Below are 23880 nucleotides of genomic sequence, written 5' to 3'. Positions count from 1 at the left end.
TACATACTCTGTGATTAATTAATCTAAATTAATCGCATACGTAATTTTTGCTGTGAACGTATTAAATATTTCAATTCAAATGAATCAATGCAGGGTTTTTCCTGGGTCAACAATGGTCTTCGGTGGTGACAGACATGGTCATCCACACAAACAGCAAAAACTGCCCTACCCACGTGATCTGCGAGCCCGATACTGACAATAAAGTACTCTCACTCTCACTGTAATTCTTTCTTGCCCTTTTTGCAAAAAAAAAGGTGATTTTATAGCTTTGTAAGAGAAGATGCTTTTTTGCTAAACCTGAAAAGTATTAAAAAGTAGCATTTAGAAGTTATATTAACTAATAATATAATTTTCTACCATATACAATTGAATGCACCTAGCTAACAACAACTTGCTTTGTTCTGGTTTCACCTCACTCCAGTCTAAACTAACTGATTTTATAGGTAGGCCTAATTTACTACACATTGACATTTAAATAACCTGAAAATATTGTGGATTATTAAGGCTAATTTTACTAACCACTCTTGCTAAATGGGGTAAGCAAATGTTCTCATTTCAGAGTTGTTCAAGTAAATGATTCATTATAGACTGTGTGGACAGATCAGTTCTTGTCATGATTCATTAAAATGAATCTGTTCAAATGAGTCATTAGGTCACGAATTGGACATTAGCGGACGTTGACGCGTTGCGTGCGAATTGCGACTGTTATTAGGACATCGCAAAAGATTTGTCAACACAGAAAACACTTCACCACTGGATAGGATTATCTTTTTGTTTACTGAAAGTGTGGTTTATGTCAGCTGCACGTGCAGGGCGCCTGTCAGAGAAGATGAGGTGACGTTCTTTTGAGCTCTATTCACACCCAGCGGTTATTCAGGAAAAACATTCTCCAAATACGCCTCGTGAAACATGGATTCGGTCTTACGAACTTTTAGCATTGTGTCAGTTGATTTAGATTATTATGTATGAGGTAGAGAGAGTGCAAAGGTTCAAAGGTCGGCTCCAGGTTCAAAGGTCAATACGGAATGGATTAATCTGCGTTATTTTTTTAACGCGTTATTTTTTCTCAGATTAATTAATCGAAATGAACGCGTTATTTTGACAGCCCTAATATATATATATATATATATATATATATATATATATATATATATATATTCACTTGTCTTCAACGCATGATTTGAGACATCATTCATGTCCATAGCACAAGCATTGCAGGATGAGTATTGCACCAATTTTAATCAATTCCAATACGCTGAGGATACATTAGTAATCTAAGTAGGCCATCTCAAAGGAGTCTGGAAGTTAACTTCCCATAAGTAATTTTGTGTAGACTGATTGAACCAGATTGTACAGTAAACATGTCCTAAACAAAGTGCACAACCTTTGTTCAGACCAGATAAGCAACTCAACGAATGCAGCCAGGTCAGCAGGTACAGCCAAATTAGGCCTCACCTGCCTCTCTCAAGGGGTTGCCGGAAACTTCTGTCTGGCTTCCTGTGACAGGAGAGTGTGTGTGTGTGTGCTTCTGGAAGCTTGTTATGGGCAATGAGGGGAAGGAAATAGGAGAGTTTTTAAAAAAAGTGATATGGGTGATATCCCTCTCTCACGACCAAAAAACAAGGGACACCTAGAGAAATGCAGCCCACAGATGTGCAGGAACTCTGGAACACCCCCTCAGCTCCACAGTCTGCCCCCCCCCTTTAAGGCTTCCTGTGAGACACACACAATTATACACACACACACACACACAGAGAGCCAGAGACGGGGATGAAACGCCTGCGCAGGACATCCGTCAATAAAGCAGGCAGGAGAATGAGACAGGGGATATGGGGGCTCATGTAGGTCTCCAATAGCTTAAAAACAAGCGGAAAGTTACCTCACCTTCTTCACGCGCGGTTCATGGAGAGTTTGGAGGGAAAACTTACAAATGGCCACAAAGACAGACAAATAAATTATTTGAGCCATTATTATAATCACTTATAATTTAATTAATAACACTGTTAAATGTCATTTCTAGCATACCTAACTGTCAGAAAAAAGGTATGGTGCTGTTACTGGGGCTGTACCCTAAGGTACAAAGGTAAAAAGGTATTAATATATGTACCTTTAAGGTACAAATATGCACTTTTAAAGTGCTAATATGTACCTTTAAGGTACTAATATGCCCCATTTAGGGGTAAGTAAGGTACAAAGATGTACCTTTTCACACGGCCCCAGTGACAGCGCCTTACCTTTTTTCTGACAGTGTAAAATGTTGTGATGCACCTGTAACATTTATGAAATAATGTAATTAAAGGGTTAGTTCACCCAAAAATGAAATTACTCACCCTCATGTCGTTCCACACCCATAAGACCTTTGTTCATCTTCAGAACATAAATTAGGATATTTTTGATGAAATCTGAGAGTTTTTTTTTTAATCTCCCATAGAAAGCAATGAAATTATCACATTTAAGGTCCAGAAAAGTGTAAAGACATTGTAAAAATAGTCTATGTGACTACAGTGGTTCAACCTTAATTTTATGAAGCATCGAGAATACTTTTTGTGCGCAAAAACAAAACAAATGACTATATTCAACAATTTCCTCTCTACCCTGTCATTCTATGCAGTTTTAACCCTTTAGTATAGCCTACTTAAATAATGTACTTAAAATTAAGAATAAAAATGAACATTAAACCAAATCCATGACATGTAAAGTTTAAAAAATGGTCGCCGAGTGAATTGACTTGCCTTGAATCGATTTTGATCTATATCTAGACATGCAAATGAATTTAACATTTTTAATTCACAGTCTATTTCTCAAATTAAAGTGAAAAGGATCATAGTTGTCTTTTAGCCATGACAAAACAGCATATAAATATTGAGCTTTGAGAAGTCATTATGCAATTACTGAATTCGTCCTTTGTTTGCAACCCATGTATGTTAATGCGAGTCGGAAGTATCTTTTGAGTGAGGGTGTTGAGTGCGTGTGTGTGTCCTTGTGCTCCTATTTGTTTTGATGTTGACTGGATCGATTGTGTCTTTAGTGTGAGGGGAAAAAAGAGAGAGAGAGAAAACAACAGAAGAAAAAAAACAGAGAGGGAGATCTGGGTCTAGGCGACTTCCAGGCATTGTGCGAGCAACGGAAGAGAGGGGGCGGCCGAGGAAAAGTGAGACCATTACTAAACGAGCTCGGCCAATTAACGGAAACCATACAGTCTGTCGGACTGGCAGGAGCAGCGTTATATAGATCAGATCCTCAGAGCTGCGTGCCTCAGCTAGTGTCCGGCAGCACGGCCTGAGTGGGCTGAACCACTCTATTGTGATTCTGAGAGCTGCTGTGACTCTCTGATGAGTTTATGGAGCTGCAGCCTATAGTTGAGTCACTGTTTAGTCTTTCTAAAAAGCATGAATCAAGGAATAACAAGGTGGAGTAATGTTGTTTTGACAAAGATACACTGGTATCTAAGATACATCAGTTAACATTAGTTAATGTACTCTGAACTAACACATTTTTAACTAATGTTAACAAATTAGACCTTATTGTAATGTATTACCGATACACTGAAGATTGAATAGTATAGTTCACCCAAAAATTAATGACTTACTTTCTTCTGTGAAGCACAAAAGAAGATTTTTTTTTTTTTTTTTTTTGGCTTATATAAAGTCAGTGGAGTCCAGTGTTTGTTGGACCCCACTGACTTTTAAAATATCAAAATGCAATATATATATATATATATATATATATATATATATATATATATATATATATATATATATATATATATATATATATATATATATATATATATATATATATATATATATATATATATATATATGTTTATAAGCTGCAGAAACAATGACTATACTTTTAATAAACTGCCTCTTCCTGCTGAAACTGAGAGATTTGGACATATAAGGACATGCTTTGAGCTCATCCGGTGTGGTGTATGGATGAAGGGGGATGTTTGTCCACTTGAGGAAGGTGGAAGGAGGTGGGGAGACGGACAAAAATGGACAATGAAGAAAATTAGGATGTACTGAAAAGGGTCACAGGTTGAGAGTGAGTGAAATGCAAAAGCAAATTCATGCTGTATATGCATGCACACTACCTTTCAAAAGCAAATCTTTTGGCACATTATTATTGCATTTATTGTTATTTTTGATCAATTTAATGCATCCTTGTTAAATAAAAGTATACATTTTTTTTTTTTTTTTTAAATCTTATTCACTCAGTAGTATATGTGTGTGCTTCTGCATGTGTGAGTAGTTAAAGGGATAGTTCACCCAAAAATGAAAATTATCCCATGATTTACTCACCCTTAAGCCATCCTAGGTGTATATGACCTCTTTCAGACGAACACAGTCCTGGATATTTTTAAAAATATCCTTAGTCCTCCAAGGTTTATAATGGTTGTGAATGGGGGGCCACATTTTGAACAAAAATAATGCATCCATCCATAATCAAAGTAATCCATACGACTCCAGTGGGTTAATAAAGGCCTTCTGAAGCGAAGCGATGCGTTTTTGTAAGAAAAAATATCCATAAAACGACCGTACGCATACAGCGCAACTCGACTTACGCCAAATGTGTAATCCTCTGGCGCGATGTATGATGCAGGATGTAGGAGTATCGTAAGCTTAGATGCCTCTCAAGGGTCAAACAAATGCGACTGGGCAACAAATTCAGGCTCATCTTCTCTTAAATCGAAATTTAGATTAAAATTTCCCGTTTTAGACTTCTAATTCATGACCGGTGTTTTGTTTTGCTCTCTCCTCTGTGCCTCTGTGTTCGTCATTGCGTCATTGCATTCGGGTCAAAGGTTGCTCTTCCGCCCAAATCAACTTGCGCATTCTGCGTACGGTCATCCACTGGAAGCTAGTTATTTGAATTTAAGTTTTAAATATGGATTTTTCTTACAAAAATGAATTGCTTTGCTTCAAAAGCCTTTATTAACCCACTGGAGCCGTTACTTTGATTATCCATTACTTTGATTATGGATAGATGCTTCAGAATTTGGGCCCCCCATTCACAACCATTATAAACCTTGGAGGACTACGGATATTTTTAAAAATATCTCCGATTGTGTTCGTCTGAAAGAAGATAGTCATATAAACCTAGGATGCCTTGAGGGTGAGTAAATCATGGGATAATTTTAATTTTTTGGGTGAACTAACCCTTTAAGATCCCTTAGATCTATCTGAGCTACTAAGTCTGAGATGGACAAATCTTGAAGACAAAATATATGTATAAAAAAATTAAAAATAATGCATGAATGAGCCAGAAATGATTAACATTCCGAACCCCAGAAAAGCTCAACGAAAACAAGACTGTAGGTGCTCCCTACATAGAGAACAATGTTTCTCTCAAAATACTGTGCCAGAATCATTAGATGAGCAGCCAAGTAATCAAGATGCTTGCTGAATTGTCTGCAGCTAAAAATGTTGAAGATATTTCAGTCCTGAGTTACACCACACGGTTATTCATAGAACCTATTGCAACATTAACAATTATCAGCGAAAGATCTAAGAAAATTTGCCACAGTCAACAATACTCTATTCATATCACTGTCAGCATGCGCATATAGCCTTTCTTATTACAGAACAAAAAAGTATTTTTGAAGAAAATTTGGCCAAGAGCAAACTTTTAATATGTATTTTCATTATTAATTTTACTAAATAGGAATTAATATGTGTTACTTATAAGGGATCACAACATAAGTTAGTTAAAAAATACTAATAACTTTTTCCTAATGAGAGTCTCAGTAATAGAAACCCATTTTCTTGTAGTCCAAAGTACACTGATCATATCCATATTGATAGAATTAATAGATTAAAGTTTTTTTTAGAACACATTCTCGTTTTTATATAAATACAAGAAATCTCTTAAAGAAATATTCTCTGATCAATCTATTTGAAATACCAGAAATGGTGGGAAGAGGTGAATGTTGTGAACAGGCTGTCTGAAGTGTTCCCGATCTTTTCTTGGTAGTAAGTGACCTTCAAAGGAAAAAGAGGAGAGAACGATACTGGTTCAGGTCAGCCATTTCCTCGCAAGAGCCCTTGAGCTTGGTCTGATGGTGGTTTCTGAGAGCCAGGCAACAGAGGATGTTGTTGTATTATCAAAGCAGGATATTAAAGTGAAGCAAGGTAGGATAAGTGGTTATTGGAGAGACCAAGACCGGCAATAAATCATAAGGTCTGACACAAGAGGTTCTGTTAATTGATTGAAATTCAACCGAAAAAAGAAGCCGTAACCTTTCTACAAAGATTTGCTCTTTAAGAGGTCTGGGTATATTTATTAAAGGCATGGTTGATTATGATTTCAGTTTTTTAACTTTAGTTAGTGTGTAATGTTGCTGTTAGAGCATAAACAACATCTGCAAAGTTATAACGCTCAAAGCTAAATGCAAAGAGAGCATTTATTTTCTTTTAAAGAATTCTCTGTTTAAGGACAACAAACGGCCTGTAGGGACTACAACGAACTTCTTTCCGGGTTGGTGACATCACTAAGCCTAAAATTTACATAAACCCTGCCCCCAAGAAAACGCAATGTTATTGCAATACAGTAATTAACAAAAAATGCAATAGCATGCCATAAAAGCAAGATGACAACATGACAAGTTATAACCGTAATTAAACTAAACTATATCTGTTCTGTCTTCATGCAGTCTCTGGCTCTGGAGGATAACACATGAGCGATTTATAGATTATCATGACAGAATATGCTAATCAATGACTAACTACACATCAGCTACATAAATTAATCAACTAACCATTCATTTTCAGTGAGTCTACATGAGGAAATCAGCGCTGCTAATACAAGCTCTTGAAACTCCCTATTCTTGAGAGCAGCAGCTCATTTGCATTTAAAGGGACACACAAAAATGAGCGTTTTTGCTCACCCTCAAAAAGTGACAAATTTAACATACTATTAAAAATTATCTGTTGGGTATTTTGAGCTAAAACTTCACATACACACTCTGCGGACATCAGAGACTTATTTCACCTATTATAAAAGTGCCGTTATGTGACCTCTTTAATTATTTTTTATATTTATTATTGTTTTAATAATAACAATAATAATTTATATTTAATTTAGTTTAATTGTTTCTGCATTGTTGTGCCACATTTTAACTTGTACCAGACGTTTTTTCACAAAACCACTAAAGACTGGCTCATTTCCATCTTTATGCATAATAATAAAATGACATACAGACCTCATGGGCTGCAGATTTAAGCCAGCTTGTTTTCCCAACACAGTCAGCAGTATAAAATAATGTGATGGGACATTCTTATTCATACAGTTTTCATTATTATTCAGTTGCTTTAGCATTAGCTGATTTAATCAAACCCAGTGGTTAAACAATAGATTCATCAAACAAAATGCAACTGAATACAGCTAAACATTCCTTTTCGTTTGGAGAACAAGTGATATGCCCAGGATTAAGTTGCCCCAGGCAATAAATAAATCCCTCATCTGGCACCATATGTCATTCCAATATGGGACACACACAGCATGCATCCCAAAATATGCTCTACAGCCCTGGCATTTATGGCAAGCCAATTTAACATTTATTCCTTTACAAAAAATAGTATCTTTTCTGTTACTAGCACTTATCTTTAAATTATTAGTAAACAATAAATCCAATAGGTATACAATATTTACGATACTATCTTTTTCAGTTTCACTGGATTCTTTCTTTAGAAAATATTACTTTTTTATCTGATAATTGTTCCAAATTTAACTATCTATTCAATTAATCACAAGTATTTATTTATCACATTACTAGTATTTAATTAGTTGCTAGTAGTCACTATACCTTGCTCCGATGTCAACTATTTACTTCCAACTATTAAAGGTATGGTAGGCAATTTCGAAGATGCTAGCAACAGCAAGCTAGCTTTGAAAGCATGAGATCCCAACCTCTGTTCATAGCGCTCTCTAAGGCCATGCCTCCTTCAAAACACATGAAAGCACACAGCAGAGTCTGCAAAGCGTCACGAGACAAGAAATGAAATTACCTCATGTCTCAAAGAGCTCTTACTTGTACCACCTGACTGCTGCAGATTCAGTTTGGTGTTGATAATGCTGACATAGAAACGCATAAATCCGAGTCTAAGGACATGAACAGCTCCAGATAAATGTCACATTTGCAACATAAGCTTGTTGTTTTGGTTCAGGAGAAACTAAAAAAAAGGCAGCTGCTGTTTGTTTGTGGCACACAGTGACTGTCTACAACTCTGCATAGCCTTACGGAACACGTTGATGACGTGTGATGTCTCTGCGCAAGCAGGGTGTGTGGAGGTATGGAAATACATATGTTGACAGGCAGGTAGGACAATTGGCCGAAAATGTTTTGGTCCTGAGACTTCCACAGATGATATATGTGCATGTTTTGAGTATGAGGTAACGCAGCTCTGTTTATCATATTAGATACATTTGAGTGTGTTGAAATGTTGTTATAACGTTACTCTGTGCATTCGCTCGGTGGCTGCTGTGAGACACTTTTTTGAGACACACTGCAGTAAGATAGATCGATTTTAGAATATCATATTAAATGCTGGATGGTTTGTGTTGATGAATGGCATGCAATTAATTTTAAAACGTATTGTATGATGGAGAACATTATGTATTACTGTTAATAAAAATAAAGCTGCATCTGATTATGCTATGTTAGCTACTTCATAAAATAGTGTTTTTCTCTGAGGCATGGAGCATGGTACTCGCAAAAAATCAAGAAAATTAGATTTAAACAATAAAACTAAACGTGTTTAGCTATATAACAACAATTAGTTTTCTGTCTATAAATATATCAAAACAGTTGTTCCCTTGACTATTAAAATGTGTAATATATTAAAGCGTCTTTGGTGTTTCCATGGTTTCTACAAAATAAAACCGGAAGGTTACCGAGGGTAACGCGGGTATGACGCAATTGACAGCGATGACTCACACGTCCCAGAGCCTTGGTTAAAATTGCAATTTTCTCACAATTTACAAATAGTTGGAAACATTTGGGATATTGTAAGTACTCAAGTGAACAAAATATATAACACTGGCCTAGTAGATTTTGGATATTTTACTGCAAAAAATATTACATATTGCACCTTTAAGTATCCCAATTGAATTGTTGCCAGTACCTAGTAGTACTACCTACTCCAGTTCTAACATTTTCTTAGGTACTAGTACTTATTTATGAGACAATAGTATCTATACCATATGAGATAGAAAACCTAGCATATGTAATATTTAATGAACAGTCTCAAAGGCAGCTAACAGCCTATTAATAGGCACTATTTAAATATTTGAATAGCTGTTTTAATTTTCAATTAAATGTCTTAAGGGTTATTTCACCCAAAAATGAAAATTCTGTCATTTATTACTCACCCTCATGCCGTTCCACACCTGTAAGACCTTCGTTAATCTTCGGAACACAAATTAAGATATTTTAGTTGAAATCCGATGGCTCCGTGAGGCCTCCATAGGGAGCAATGACATTTCCTCTCTCAAGATCCATAAAGGTACTAAAAAAACATCTAAATCAGTTCATGTGAGTACAGTGGCTCAATATTAATATTATAAAGCGACGGGAATATTTTTGGAGTGCCAAAAAACAAAATAACGACTTATTTAGTGATGGCCAATTTCAAAACACTGCTTCATGAAGCATCGGAGCACAAATTAATCTTTATAATAATAATACTGAACCACTGTACTCACATGAACCGATTTAAATATGTTTTTAGTACATTAATGGATCTTGAGAGAGGAAATGTCATTGCTCCCTATTCAGGCCTCACGGAGCTATCGGATTTCAACAAAAATATCTTAAATTGGGTTCCGAAGATGAACGAAGGTCTTACAGGTGTGAAGCGGCATGAGGGAGAGTAATAAATGACAGAATTTTCATTTTTGGGTGAACTAACCCTTTAAGTATGATTAAAAAATGTAGTAGTGATGGGAATACATAGTACATAAATGGTGGTAGTGTATTTGTACTAAGAAAACGTAACTTTGTTAATAATAGTTAACTCTAACTACAGAATAAGAAATAGTTGAAGTAAAAAAGAACTCTGAACATTATTGGATTTCTTAATATCAATTTTAAAATTGTAAATAAAAATAGATGCTAGTTTATGCTGTTTATGTTGCCTTCACGTGCTATCGGAAATGTGATAATTCCCACTTCTGAAGTCGTGATTACGAGCTCATCGCAATGGGAGGGCGTTTATGTGCACATCTTTACCAAGAAAGCTCATATTTACGATAATTCGGAGAGCACGTGAAGGCAGCATAAATGTTAAAACGGCTTGCCATGTGACGTCACAGGATTGGACCGCTGCACACAGGCCTCTGTCAGCCGCTGCTGGATCCTCCAGGAAAAGTAGGTTACTAAAATGAAACCGACAGAGAACTAAAAAGTACTTCACAAGTGTATTGGTGTAGCTACTAACCGTGAGCGAACACAGCTTACTGATAGTGTTTACTCACATCGTGTGAGATTGTATTTCTTTCAGAAGTAAAAATCTCGCATAAATCAGCCGAGTCGACCTGAAGTATTCGCATTATTCAACAAACAAATAAACAGTTTAAACGGGATGTGATGCTAACGTTACTCATCGACAAACTCAACGATCTAGAGGGCACGTTTGTGTTTTTTAATGTTTAGGGAATATGAATATTAATGTTTAACAGTTCTATTAATATATACTACTTGGTGGTAAGTGCACTGGGCTTTGAATCTATGAACTGAACTTTTTAATTGAAACCCCACAGACGCAGCTCGTCGGTTTATTTCATGTGCTGATTTCATTTTGCAGATGAAAACGAAGCGAGACGAGGCAGATGCTCGGTAGACTGGGAGTCTGCAACGTTTTCAAGAGGTAGAGGAAATTGTTAATGTCCTATTGTTTAAATAACCCAGTAAACACAGGACACAAGTTACCATAGATGAGTTGTTGTTACGATGACGTTTATCTGTGTCGCACTTTCATCAGTCGATGTAACTTTGCAGTGTAACACAGGCTGCTGCAGGAGAGAGCAGCAGTTACACGTTTTTATCGTAGATTAATGGGTTTTCACAGATAAAAACATTGACATACGGGTGATTTATCGGCCTAACAATCCCCGGCTTTGAGTACGAGCTTTCACGGATTGCAGTGCCGTCCATTGTGGTCAGGCTGGACATTTCTCTGGTTGCAAACTAAGACATTTGTTAGGATGTAGATCAGTGCAATGATTAAAGGTCACAGTTGAAAAATACATCCTAGGATGATATTTGTTTTGTTACATGGTAGCTGGTCGTTATCTGGTCCAAACTGGTAGCCAATCTCGGACCAGCTACTAGTTAACGTTAGTTATATTAATATGGTCAGACTATTTTGGTGGGCATCATAACTGGCCAACCAGTTTCAAAGCCCCAGTTTGTATTTTAATGCTTAAGATTACATTGTGTTTACACTTGTCCATTTGTTAGCACCTTGTGTTGTTGTGGGGTTTATTTGCTTTGTTTTCACAAGCTTATAATAACAAACACTCTCCAGCACTTGGACACAGGACATTGTCCAGCGGACACCAGATGGCTCAAATGAAAAGTTGATCATTACATAACATTTCCTATCTTATTTTCATGGAGGGGCTCTGTAGATAAAGGATTGTGGATTAAGTGTTGGGGACAATGGCTATTGTAGCACTGGGAGACTTGAGAGAGGAGTGAATACATTGCAAGTACTGTGCACCTGTGGGAATTGTATGTATATATGTGTGTGTGTGTGAGTGAGTGTGTGTGAGAAAGAGAAATGCAATTCGACTAAGGAACCCTGGAATTCCCCTTTTGGCTGAGAATGGTTGCCTTTTCCTGCTTTTTAATTTGGCCCCTATTGTTATCGTGAAAACCATGCGTTGCCACTGGAAACTCAGCATAAAGCATAAACCTGTTTTGAGTAGTTACAGTTACGCAGTTTTCACAAGTTTGGACAGCACTGCTGTAACTCTTTGAGGTGTGGTTTAAATTAAGGTGTGTAGTAGAAAATCTGGAGTTATATATTATTTAATCTTTCTCATGCACAATTAAGACACAAAAAACTGAGAAAAGTTACACACAGTGACATAATTTATATTCTGTGCTGTCCTTGTAGAAGCCTGGTATGTCTGGACCCACCTGGCTGCCTCCGAGAACCTTGGGTAGTTCAGATAGAGCCACAGCATCAATGTCACACTCTGGCCCCGCTCTCTACAGACCTCCTAAGAAAGGTCTGCCCGACCAGAGGCCCAAATATAACATGTATGAACAGAATGGTGGAACAGGAGGAAATGGGATGCCTGTAAGATATATGGCAACTGGACCTTCAGGTAAGAACCCTTAATCTTTCCAGTGCATGCTTGCTTCATTAAGGTTGCACAATATTGGAAAAAAATGCAGACATTGTGAAATTTAGTTTTTCTGCATATTGCGACATGGGAGGGAATCTTTCTAGAATGATTGGGGTGATTTTGTATTGGAGTGAATCTGTGTAGCAAATATTAAACAAATTACAAGCATAGATAAATACTATAGAACAAAGTTACAAATAAAATAAACAGTGCTTATTCAGGTAAGTCTAACAGTATTCAGGTACAGAAATTGAATAATCAAATGTCGCAGCAGTCGGACATTTTTGTTTCCTCACTGTAGCAGCTGGAGATATATAATGTCTGAACCAAAAAGCATTACATATGTTCTGCTAAACAGACAATTGGCATTGCCACATGCAAATTTAAATTGTCAAATATTAATACATCTTAATCTACAACTACAAAGCAATTTTACTTCTGCTTACATATTAGATTAGAGATTAGTTTACATGACAAGATCTAAAGAGAGGGTTTTCGTCAAAAAATACAAACTTTTATTTTAATTCTGGCTCAAAATCAGACAATTCTGTCAACAAAACGATTACTAAAATAGTTGACGATTATTTTAATAATTGATTAGTTGTCGATTAATCGTTTCAGTTCTAGGATAATGTTAGATCTTGGCATATAAAGTCTGCTGCTAATTCATACACGACACTTCAAAGTCTACAGCATCATCATACGATTCATTCAATTCATATGATTGAATGGCCGATTCTGCTTTTGACAACAACGTCACTTGCAGATCGTAAAAAAACACATGCGAATGTTACAATCAATCCCAAACTTCACCTAATTCAAGTTAAATGTATATTCTATCAAAAGCATTGGGTTTGAAACAAAAAAATACTCACCTTCATAGCAGATTTTGATGCCAAACACGAGAGAAATGTTGCTTCGCTTATAACTTTCATAACTTACTTTTATAACTTACGGCAGCCATTTTGGAAATTAGAACGTGAGAATCATCGTGATGACGTAATTTACGTCATTAGTATATGGGCTTTAGAGGTATTCACAAAGCAAAGATAAGACAGATTTCCTAAGTCACCGACGCATCTTGCGCTGATTACCTGCTGGGAACACAGCCGCGGGAACAAAGCGCTCATGCGTATATAGGTCAGTTTGTCACATACCTATTTAATGCAAACTGAGATATATAAAGTTATGGCAGTTTATTGCCTACAAAAATGGCCGGTTTGGACTACAACAAGCTTCTTCCTGGGTTGGTGACATCATAAACCCTTACTATTAACATAAACACGCCCCCGGGAACACGCAACAAAGTGGGCGAGGCCATGTGGCGCAGTATAATGGAAGCGGAAGAGTTGTGTACACCGGACGCGAGCGGCGCAATAATAGAACCCATTATAATCAGTGATATTTTCTACACTGGATGCGGCGCTGAAGACAGATTCCAGAATCTACACGAGTTCAATGCTGGATTTGCACAAAAGCTATTACTGAAACATGAAGCAGTTCCCACTTTAAAAGCAGAAGCTGCTGTTTATTGGCTTCAAACTGTAAGTACATTTTATTGTTTGTACATGTCTTTTAAACGTAATGTTATAGTAGTTAAAATGTGACTACTCAGTCATTTATTCGGCTACAGTAAAGCTTTAATCAGGATAAAACTGTTTTTGGAAAGCTAACAAACAGCAGTGACAGCATATCTAAACACTTTGACACAAATACTAAATGAAATACCATTCATAAACGTCCTTTAAAAGCCGCGATTGCGATTGACCCTCTTCATCTGGGTCTAATTCGGCTCAATTTGATACAGCAATATAGATGCCATTATTTACATTTCCAGCTTAGCGCGTAACTATGAATGGTAAGGGGCGTGGCGTTTCCGGAAACACTGCAGCGAATCACGATACACTGGGCCAGCTACCAACCTGCCAACCAATCTGAGCACATTGCGTATTTTGGAGGGAGTGGCTTCATAGAAGCAGGAAGTCAAAAGAGCCGTTCATATGACAGTGGAAACAGTTATAGAATAAAGCTAAAATATATGAAAAATACAGTGTTTTCAAAAAAACGAAGCATTAAGACATGTTAAACTGAGCCCCCAAAACACAATCAAGCCTAGAAAAAAAACACTGAACCACCCCTTTAAAGGAACACACACAAAAATGCTGTGTTTTTAGTCACACTCAAATAGGGGCAAATTTAACAAGCCATAATAAATGATCTATGGGGTATTTTGAGCTCAAACTTCAAAGACACATTCTAGGGACACCAGAGACTTATATTACATCATGTGAAAAGGGGCATAATAGATCCCCTTTAAATAATTGATTGAATACAATTTGTCAGTTTGTGCTTCGTAACATTGAACTGATGTTTGTGTGCTTAGGTGGATCCATGCAACACCAGCATCAAGATGATCGCTCAGGGTCTGCTACCTATCATCCATTGCCTCCCCATTTAGGAGACCGATACTATGCTTCAGGCCAGGGGCCCAAAGAAGACCACCACAACTGGAACCCCCGCATGGCCAGCCATGAACTTCATGTCTGTGAAATCCACATATTCATTTAGAAATATTGTTTAGGACTTGTTTTCTGTAAATATTAGTTCCTTAAATTTCCCCAAAAAAAAAGAAAAATCTATAAAGTATGTTGTTTGTATGAACCGAACTTTTCCAGGCCTCAACTACAACTACAGTGTTTGAGGGTCAAAGTATACGTTGTTCACGGGCAGCCAATGAAGACCATAGGCTGACACTATGCAAATTTGTAACATTGTTACGTAGGTTTGTAACAGGAAGTGAGACTGGAATTATTGACGAAGCATTTAGAGTTTATTCTTTCTTTTAGAAGACAATAACTTTATTTGTTGTGCACTTTCATCTTTAAAACTTTGCAGGCCTTTTACATTCACAAACAGCTATATTACACACTGCATGAAAGGTAATATTTGAAAAAGCGTAATAGAGACACTTCCTATTACATTCCCCCCACATTTAGGCATTATAGTGCTTCTTGAAAGTATAATAATGTGAGTTTTGTTTGTGGCTGTTATTTGCTCAGAATCGGGGATCAGAGAAGCACATCTCTACTATTGATGCAGAGATAGACTCTCTTACATGTATGCTGGCTGACCTGGACAATCACCCTCAGAGCTCAAGCACACAGGTAAACACTTTAAAAGCAGTAACACTTTAAATTATTGGTAAACTGTTTTTCTCGTGGGACATGGTTTAAAGCATTATTTTGAAGAATGCTTTCATATATATTAGTAAGAAAAAAAGTGTTGCAAATAAAGAACTTGTTTACTGTTTTGCAAGTTGATAGTGTGTGGGATTTTCTTGTTTTTAAGTATTTTGACTTTACTAGTCTTATCCTACGCACCTATCTATGACCTACAGGTGTGCAACGTTAATTGACCATATATATTAGTAAGAAAATGTTTCATAAAGGATTAGTTCACTTTGAAATGAAAATTAGCCCAAGCTTTACTCACCATCAAGCCATCCGAGGTGTATATGACTTTCTTCTTTCTGATGAACACAATTGCTGAAATATTAATAAATATCCTGACACATCCAAGCTTTATAATGGCAGTGATGGGTTCAATGAGTATGAGCTGAACAAAGTGCTTCCATCCACATCCATCCATCATAAATATGTGCTCCACACGGCTCCGGAGTGTTAATAAAGGCCTTCTGAAGCGAAACAATGCGTTTGTGTAAAATAAATATCCATATTTAACAAGTAATGAAGTCGAATATTGAGCTTCCGCCAGACCGCCTTCTGTATTAAAATTACAAAGAAAGTGTAAACTGGTGTCGCGTCAATTACACTTTTTCCATAAGTTTAATAGGGAAGGCGCATGACGTAGCGTAAGCTTTGTGAACTTCAAGAGGTTTACTCTTTCTGCATACGTTGAATACGGAAGGCGGTCTGGCAGAAGCTCGATATTCGACTTCATTACTTGTTTAAATATGGATATTTTTTTTACATTGCTTCGCTTCAGAAGGCTTATATTCACCCTCAGAGCCTAATTTTCATTTAAATGTAGAAAATCACACAAAGTGAAAATAAAGTGATATTTTGGTAAAGGTTATGGAAACTACAGTTACTATTGTAAGTACACAATACTAACATGAACTCTTTATAATGTAATTTTTTGGTACTTTTTAGTAATTTCATGACTTTATAATGGCTCGTTTCCACCGAGTGGTACGGTTCAGTTCAGTACAGTACGATTCGGGACGGTAAACCCTGATCCGGCTTGCATTTCCACCGCCAACAGTACCCTTATTTGATAGGCGTGGTGTATGCCAGAAAGTAACTATCAATGTCATTCTTGTGTGAAGAAGAAAATGAGCATAAACAACAATTGAGGACATACAGCAGCTTTGTTTGAGCAAAGGCTGAAGGCTGCAAGGAAAAACAGCTGAAAAATACACATTGTGTTGCAACGGTATTGTGTTGTATTTCCCATGTAGCATGTGATTCTCTGTCAACCAATCAACGTTATGCAGTGAGTGTAGCTCCACCCTTTTGCTAGCGGTACTATTGTGCTAGATACCCCAACGGAAGGGTCCCAAAAAGTGGTATGGTATGGTTCGGAATTAGGGTACCATTCACAACTTTTGACAATGGAAATGGCAAAAAAATGCATACCCTATTGTACTGTACTGAACCGTACCGCTTGGTGGAAACGAACCATAATTGACAATGTAAATTGCTCATGCAGTTAAAGGGTTAGTTCTCCCAAAAATGAAAATTCTGTCATTTATTACTCTCCCTCATGTCGTTCCACACCCGTAAGACCTTCGTTAATCTTCGAAACACAAATTAAGATATTTTTGTTGAAATCCGATGGCTCCGTGAGGCCTTCATAGGGAGCAATGACATTTCCTCTCTCAAGATCCATAAAGGTAGTAAAAACACATTTAAATCGGTTCATGTGAGTACAGTGGTTCAATATTAATATTATAAAGTGACGAGAATATTTTTGGAGTGCCAAAAAACAAAATAACGACTTATTTAGTGATGGCCGATTTCAAATCTACTGTTCGGAGCGCCAAAGTCACGTGATTTCAGCAGTTGGCAGTTTGACACGCGATCTGAATCATGATTTGATACACTGATTAATTTTTGCTCCGATGCTTCATGAAGCAGTGTTTTGAAATCGGCCATCACTAAATAAGTCGTTATTTTGTTTTTTTGGCGCAAGGAAATGTCATTGCTGGCTATGCAGGCCTCACTGATCCATCAGATTTCAACAAAGAAATCTTAATTTGTGTGCTGAAGATGAACGAAGGTCTTACGGGTGTGGAACGGCATAATTAATGACAGAATTTTCATTTTTGGGTGAACTAACCCTTTAAAGAGTGCATGCCGCAGGCACAGTATATCTGACCTGACAGGAAAGTTAATTTTTCTGAGGTGAGAGACTTTTTATTTCATAAGAAATTATGAAAAATGGTGTTAGAATAAGGACACTGACAAATAGCCTGACCTAATCTCACCGGACACCACATAGGCTGAATCCCAAATGGCACCCTAAACACTTGCGTTCTTCCTACGAGTCCGCACTTTTGTGACGTAACACCGCTTAGACTGTCGGGAAGAAGTCTGTCGCAGAGCTCGCACCTGTGCAGGCTCAGCAAAAGTGTGCATTGAGGGTGCATATCTGCCGCAAAGGGGGCAATCATGAGTACCCTTCTGAAGCCTAAAATTGACAAATGAGACATCCTGCAGTGTCGTTGTTAACGGACATGTGCACACGGCAGCCATTGTAAGACCGAAAGTGCATAGAAATGTGTCGTTTGGGATTCAGCCATACTGAATCAGGACAAGTTGACAATGCGTTCCTCATTGCTAGAAGTCGCTTGACAAATAACTTTTGGCGACTAGCTTCGGCAAAAGTCATGTAGTGTATTCCAGCCTTTTGGGTAATGTATAGTATTGAGGTAATGTTGCACAGCTCTCTGGAATACTTGATTCTGATTGATCTGATTCTGTTTTTGTTTTAAATTAAAAAAAAAAATTTTGTATGCAAAATTTCCTTTCTCATTTTTTTCAGTTGTATGACAATGTGCCTTACAGCAAGCACCTCCCTACTGACCGCTATAACTCTTCCAACCAGATGGGGGCTCCACCGACAAGCAGGCCCTCAATGGGCTACCCCCCTCCACTCCAAAACCAGTACCACCCCGCCCCACCTTACACCTCTACACCTCAGCCAGACTATATTTACCCCTCCGCCCCCTCTTCCATCCACAAACCTTACCCACAACCAGTGCCTGCCTCCTACACCACTGCCTCCACCCCAACTGGTCCTCGCTTTACTGTACAGGTGAAAACGGCTCAGCCCGTCACCTATTCTCAGAGCGGACGACAGGCAGAGCAAGCTTACACCCCGCCGCCGCCCCGTCAGCATGCCTCTCGGCCCCCTCAGCAAGATCGGCCACATTATGAGGCACAAGGACAGGGCTGGTACCCACCTCCACCTCCCCCTGCTCAAGAACCTCATGGAGATCCAGGTGCCTATAAGGGAGGAGCAGGAAATATGCCAGGAGGAAGAGCCGGCCAGGGAGCACCGGTGAAGATGAGTCAAGACCAAGTGTCAGCATATCAGTCTAACAAGGTAAGACTGGGTTGTAGGAGAGGTCAATGTTTGTTTGTCAAGTTGTAACATAGATGGGAACTCTGTCATAAAACCAAAGGCAGACTTCCTATTAAGTGGCTTATATAAAAAGAAAAACAGTCGACGCGACTGCAGTGGTTCATCCTTTATTTCATGAAATGACGAGAATACTTTTTGTGCGCAAAAACAAAACAAAAATAACGACTTTATTCAACAGTCTCTTCTCTTCCCTGTCATTATCCTTGCGCAGGTGCCACAGTAAGCACAGTGAAGGCTTCCGTGTTTACGTCCGAATGCCGGCTCAGTATTGGCCAAAGCTGCACACGTGAGAAGCACGACGTATTTGTGTGATGCTAACGCAGGGCTTGGCCAATAATGAGTCGGCGTTCCAGAACCTGGGAGCGCTGGACGTAAACAACGTATGAGAATGACACAGAAGAGAAGATATTGTTGAATAAAGTTATTAGAAAATCAAAAATATCAAGTGTTTCTCAGAAATTGCTTACTGCGCCTTTAAGTGCTAAACAGTCATGAAAATGTTTCAAGTACACTTAAGTGGCCTTTTATTTAATCAATATTAGATTATCAAATATATTTATGATTTGAAGTACACCACAAGTGCACATGCAATACAGTTAAGTAAACTTCTTTTTTCAAAAAGGTTTTGTGTGTGTGTGTTTGGACTACAGAAAGTCTGAGACGGCAAAAGGTTTTATGTGTGCAGTTTATCATTGTTCTTCCATGTTCTGCCAGCAGGGGTCAGCACCACGTCCAGAGGAAGAGTTGGATCGACTCACCAAGAAGTTGGTGTATGACATGAATCATCCCCCAACTGAGGAATATTTTGGTATGCTCCAAAATGTAATGCATTTTATTCTTATTTTATGTGTACAGCGAGGGTCATGGATCTCTCTCTCTCTCCATCTTTCTCTCTCAGGTCGATGTGCTCGGTGTGGGGATAATGTTCTGGGAGATGGCAGTGGCTGTATTGCCATGGAGCAGGTGTTTCACGTGGAGTGTTTCACCTGCATCACCTGTCATGCCAGACTGAGAGGCCAACCTTTCTATGCATTAGACAGGAAGAGCTACTGCGAGAGCTGCTACATAGTGAGTTTTTTTTTTTGTTTTTTTTTCTGTCCTGTCGTCTTCTCTTGGTTTCTGCCTTTTATTCTGTTTGGTTTTTTTGTTTTTTGGTAGAATATTTTACATCAAAACTTTTAACAATTTGTTCTTCCTCTCTGCTCACAGAGCACACTTGAGCGCTGTTCAAAATGCTCTGAGCCCATCCTAGACCGGATCCTGAGGGCGATGGGAAAGGCTTACCATCCTCGCTGTTTCACATGTGTGGTTTGCGGCTGTTGTCTGGATGGAGTGCCTTTTACTGTGGATGCCACATCTCAGATCCACTGTATTGAGGACTTCCACAGGTACTTACTCACTTCTCTCCTTTTGTTGTCCCTCTGTGTGGTGTAAAGCCACTGTTTCTGTTGATAAACAATCAAATGCAGATGGTGGAGTGAACATGTTGTTTTTTTTCTTCACTAAATCTTTGCTTTTTTTATTAATATGAGGCTCTTTCAAATGTCCTACCAGTTACTGTATGTATTTTATCTCTAAAACCTTGTTTACTTCCTTTTTTCAGGAAGTTTGCCCCGCGCTGCTCGGTATGTGGCCAGCCCATAATGCCAGAGCCTGGGCAGGAAGAAACAGTGAGGATCGTTGCATTGGATCGCAGTTTCCATGTTAACTGCTACGTATGTGAGGTAAGAACCATCATTTTGTGTGTTTGTTAAATTATTGATGTAATGCACCAACTCAGATATTTGAGAATAGTTTATTTTTAACATCCATGTAAAAATAAAGGGTTTCATTTAGTGGCCATATATATATAATACTAAATGAAACCCCTTATCAGTAATTTTGGGGATTTTGTTAATAATGACAATCATACTAAATTAATGTTGTAATTTGTAATTATCTAATTAAATATTATGCACTAATTAAATAAATTTACAGAACAGAAATCTGAACATTGGATAAAGCCAGGTTCAAGATTGTTTTGTTTTGGTGACATACACTATTAGAGTTAAAGGTTTTGGATATCTTTTTATCAGTCCATAAATCAGGATTACTGTCAATAGACAGAGAAAAATACATGTTCACCATGTTTTTTGGCATAAAATGTTAAAGGTATCTGGTGAATGATATATGAATAAACAACTTAAAGTACATTTTAAATCTTTGTTTTCTTTTGTTATGCTTAATTTTTTTTTTTTTAAGTTTTTAATTGAAGTCTAACATACTAAAGCACATAAAGTACTTGATTATAATTTAACTGCAGTGTTATTCAATATTAGATTTAAACTTTATTATATTTTAAATGCATTAAATTGTAGTATACTTTAGTTTACCATGCGTGTCAGAACATTCACCAGTACAATTTAACCATGATTTTAATAACAATAGAAATAATTGTGAAATTACATAAAGATGTATTTAAGTCCTACATAAGTCAAGTACATAAGGGTCAAGACACTACAGGCTATACCACTGTTCATTCAGGCTCTAGTCAATAGCTACATTTCCATTATCCTTCAAATTGCGCAAATTGAAACTTACGAATTGAAAATGCGCCCAATGGAAACGCATCAATTTCACAAAAACTCCCATATATCGCAGAAAAGTTTTTCCGCTCGGATGAGGTGGTTTTTCAGGCAATTTGAAAAAGGAATATTTCGCAAAAGTGGCATTTACTATTTACACATTGTTAAATACGATGAGTTGGCACGAATGCATTTACACTGTAGTTACAAATGCATGCATAATACTATGAGATTAATTGTATTAAAAATAACATTTTGAATATTGTTTGGGTTGTAGGAGTGTGGTCTTCTCCTCTCTTCAGAGGGCGAGGGAAGAGGCTGCTATCCCCTGGACGGACACATATTGTGCAAGAGCTGCAGCGCCCGTCGCATCCAAGATCTTTCTGCCAAAATCTCCACCGACTGCTAATGTCCCGTCCTGTCTCGCCGCGCCCTTTCTCTGCTTCACGGTTAATCTTCAGAATGTACCGCCATCTAAACATCCACCACCTGATATTTCTTCCATCCTCGACCTTACACGCTAAATATCCACATGTCGATTGCACAAATAATATGAAGACATCCCTCTCAGGGTAGCATAGAGCTGTGAACAAAAAAACAATAGCTCTTGTGCTTAGAGTAGTTTCACTGGAAAGCTGTTTCTTAAATAAAACCGAAAAACAGGTGGTGAATGAAATGTGATGGTGTTTGTGTATAATCCTCCACGCATGTATGTTTATACAAAATGTGAGTCTTGTGAACAGGGTGCATTTCTAACTTTGGAGAAGCAGTCACTGCTCTTAAGAGTTTTTACAAGTTTCCTCAAACAATGCCCCAATTCTGCTGGCAGTTGGGGTCACTTCATATCGTCCCCTTTCAGATGCTCTTTTATATCATCTCTGGTCTCTTATCCTCTCAAAAACAAAAACATGATGTTTTCTCCTGCTACACTCGGCGGAGATCAAGCGCTCATTATTTTAATACTTGAAATCATGATTGTTGAAGGATATTATTACTGTATTTCGTTTACTGACTTGATATTGATTTATTATCGTTACATTCATTGTGATGCTAATGACACTTCTGGTAAAAAGGTGGAAAGTTTAACATGGGCAGCTTTTTTTTTTTTTTCCCTGCTGCTCTTGTCACTCCACTTGGTTAAAACTCTAGGTTTATGCTGATCTCTTAAGCTGTTATAAGAAGCGTGGTGTCAGATAGGAGTAAACGGTATGTGTGTATACCATTAACACTTCCCTGAAGGAAATCTCTTGAGAGGTGTGTGTTGAGCTGCAGTCATGTAGTTGAGTTTTCTGTTCTGCTCAGTGGTTTGGTTTTGGCAGCAGAGTGGATCATTTTCGAGGAGTTTGAATAGTGAGAGAAATGGTGAGCAGTTAGGGAAAAGAATCTGCTAGTTTAGAAGAATGACAAATGTGACCTGTTAGAATTAGAACGTTTCTTATAACATCAAGGAAGTTAGTTGCAATTTTGTTACTAAACATACAGACTAACGGAAGATAAATAGACAAGTATGAAGGTTACAAAAAGGTTAAGTATGCACTAAAACGACTTTCACTTCAGATTCAGATTATGCATCCGACTTTTGTGCAAAGAGATTGTTACTGACTGGCTTTATTTTTTTTTTTTGTAATTGCTTTATTTTGTGTCGATGCATTTTTATTTGTCTGTTATTTGAATAATGTGCAACAGCAAGCATCCATTACTTAATGCCATTATACAAAAAGGTTTCATATAAGGTGTTGGTTGCTTGAAACAAAAGTATTTGAGCTGACAAAATGTTACAATTGTCTAGAAACTAAATGCATAAAGTGGTTCAGATGGTTGCATGCTTTATTTATTGGTTTGTCTGGAATATTTTGTAAGCATGTTCAAACATAGTGTCCATCTGATCAATTTGCTGCCAAAAAAACTTTTTCTAAACTTGTCAACAAAGTAGATGATCTCTAATTGATAAAGTAGCACTGGTACTGCACGGTTTGTTTTAATGGCTGATGTACTTTTCAAGCTGCCAGTTTATTTCAGGGCTTGTTTGGATGAGTTTGCATCTTTCCCTCATATTGATTGTAAGGAGACACAAAGATCTGCTTTATAAATCCGTCTGTTTTGTCTATTGATTTCTAGTTTGTACTGACTGTTGTTTCTGATTTATGATTTAATGAACTGTGAAAGAAAAAAAAAATAGCCATAAGATTTTGTGTGCTTGCTTTTTGTATTAGATAAAGCCAGTCACACATGAATACAGTTTCCCTGATCACACTTTATTACAGAGGACTAGCAAATCCAATGACACTGG

The 23880-nt window shown here is 37.6% G+C and overlaps 1 protein-coding gene across 6 annotated transcripts; it reads left to right on the top strand.

Annotated features, from left to right (window-relative positions):
• The first annotated feature begins 10295 nt into the window (after window positions 1–10295).
• Window positions 10296–23768, top strand: trip6 (thyroid hormone receptor interactor 6). 6 transcript variants are annotated; one of them, XM_067401710.1, is made up of 11 exons: window positions 10296–10369; window positions 10806–10868; window positions 12123–12336; window positions 14741–14898; window positions 15417–15521; window positions 18424–18987; window positions 19741–19834; window positions 19925–20094; window positions 20236–20414; window positions 20630–20750; window positions 21868–23768. In XM_067401710.1, the coding sequence occupies exons 3-11, from the start codon at window positions 12132–12134 to the stop codon at window positions 21997–21999; spliced, it is 1728 nt and encodes a 575-aa protein (XP_067257811.1). In that variant the 5' UTR covers window positions 10296–10369; window positions 10806–10868; window positions 12123–12131; the 3' UTR covers window positions 22000–23768. The 6 variants fall into 6 exon arrangements, with proteins under 6 accessions (XP_067257811.1, XP_067257812.1, XP_067257814.1 ...); XM_067401711.1 differs by lacking the exon at window positions 10296–10369 and adding an exon at window positions 10384–10628; XM_067401713.1 differs by lacking the exon at window positions 10296–10369 and adding an exon at window positions 10384–10705 and having other exon boundaries at window positions 19744–19834.
• The last annotated feature ends 112 nt before the right edge of the window (window positions 23769–23880 follow it).

Source organism: Chanodichthys erythropterus, chromosome 11 (assembly GCF_024489055.1).
Source record: "Chanodichthys erythropterus isolate Z2021 chromosome 11, ASM2448905v1, whole genome shotgun sequence".
In the NCBI taxonomy this organism is placed as follows: domain Eukaryota; kingdom Metazoa; phylum Chordata; class Actinopteri; order Cypriniformes; family Xenocyprididae; genus Chanodichthys; species Chanodichthys erythropterus.
Note: the sequence above shows the minus strand (reverse complement) of the source record. Positions and strands in the feature narration are given on the sequence as shown.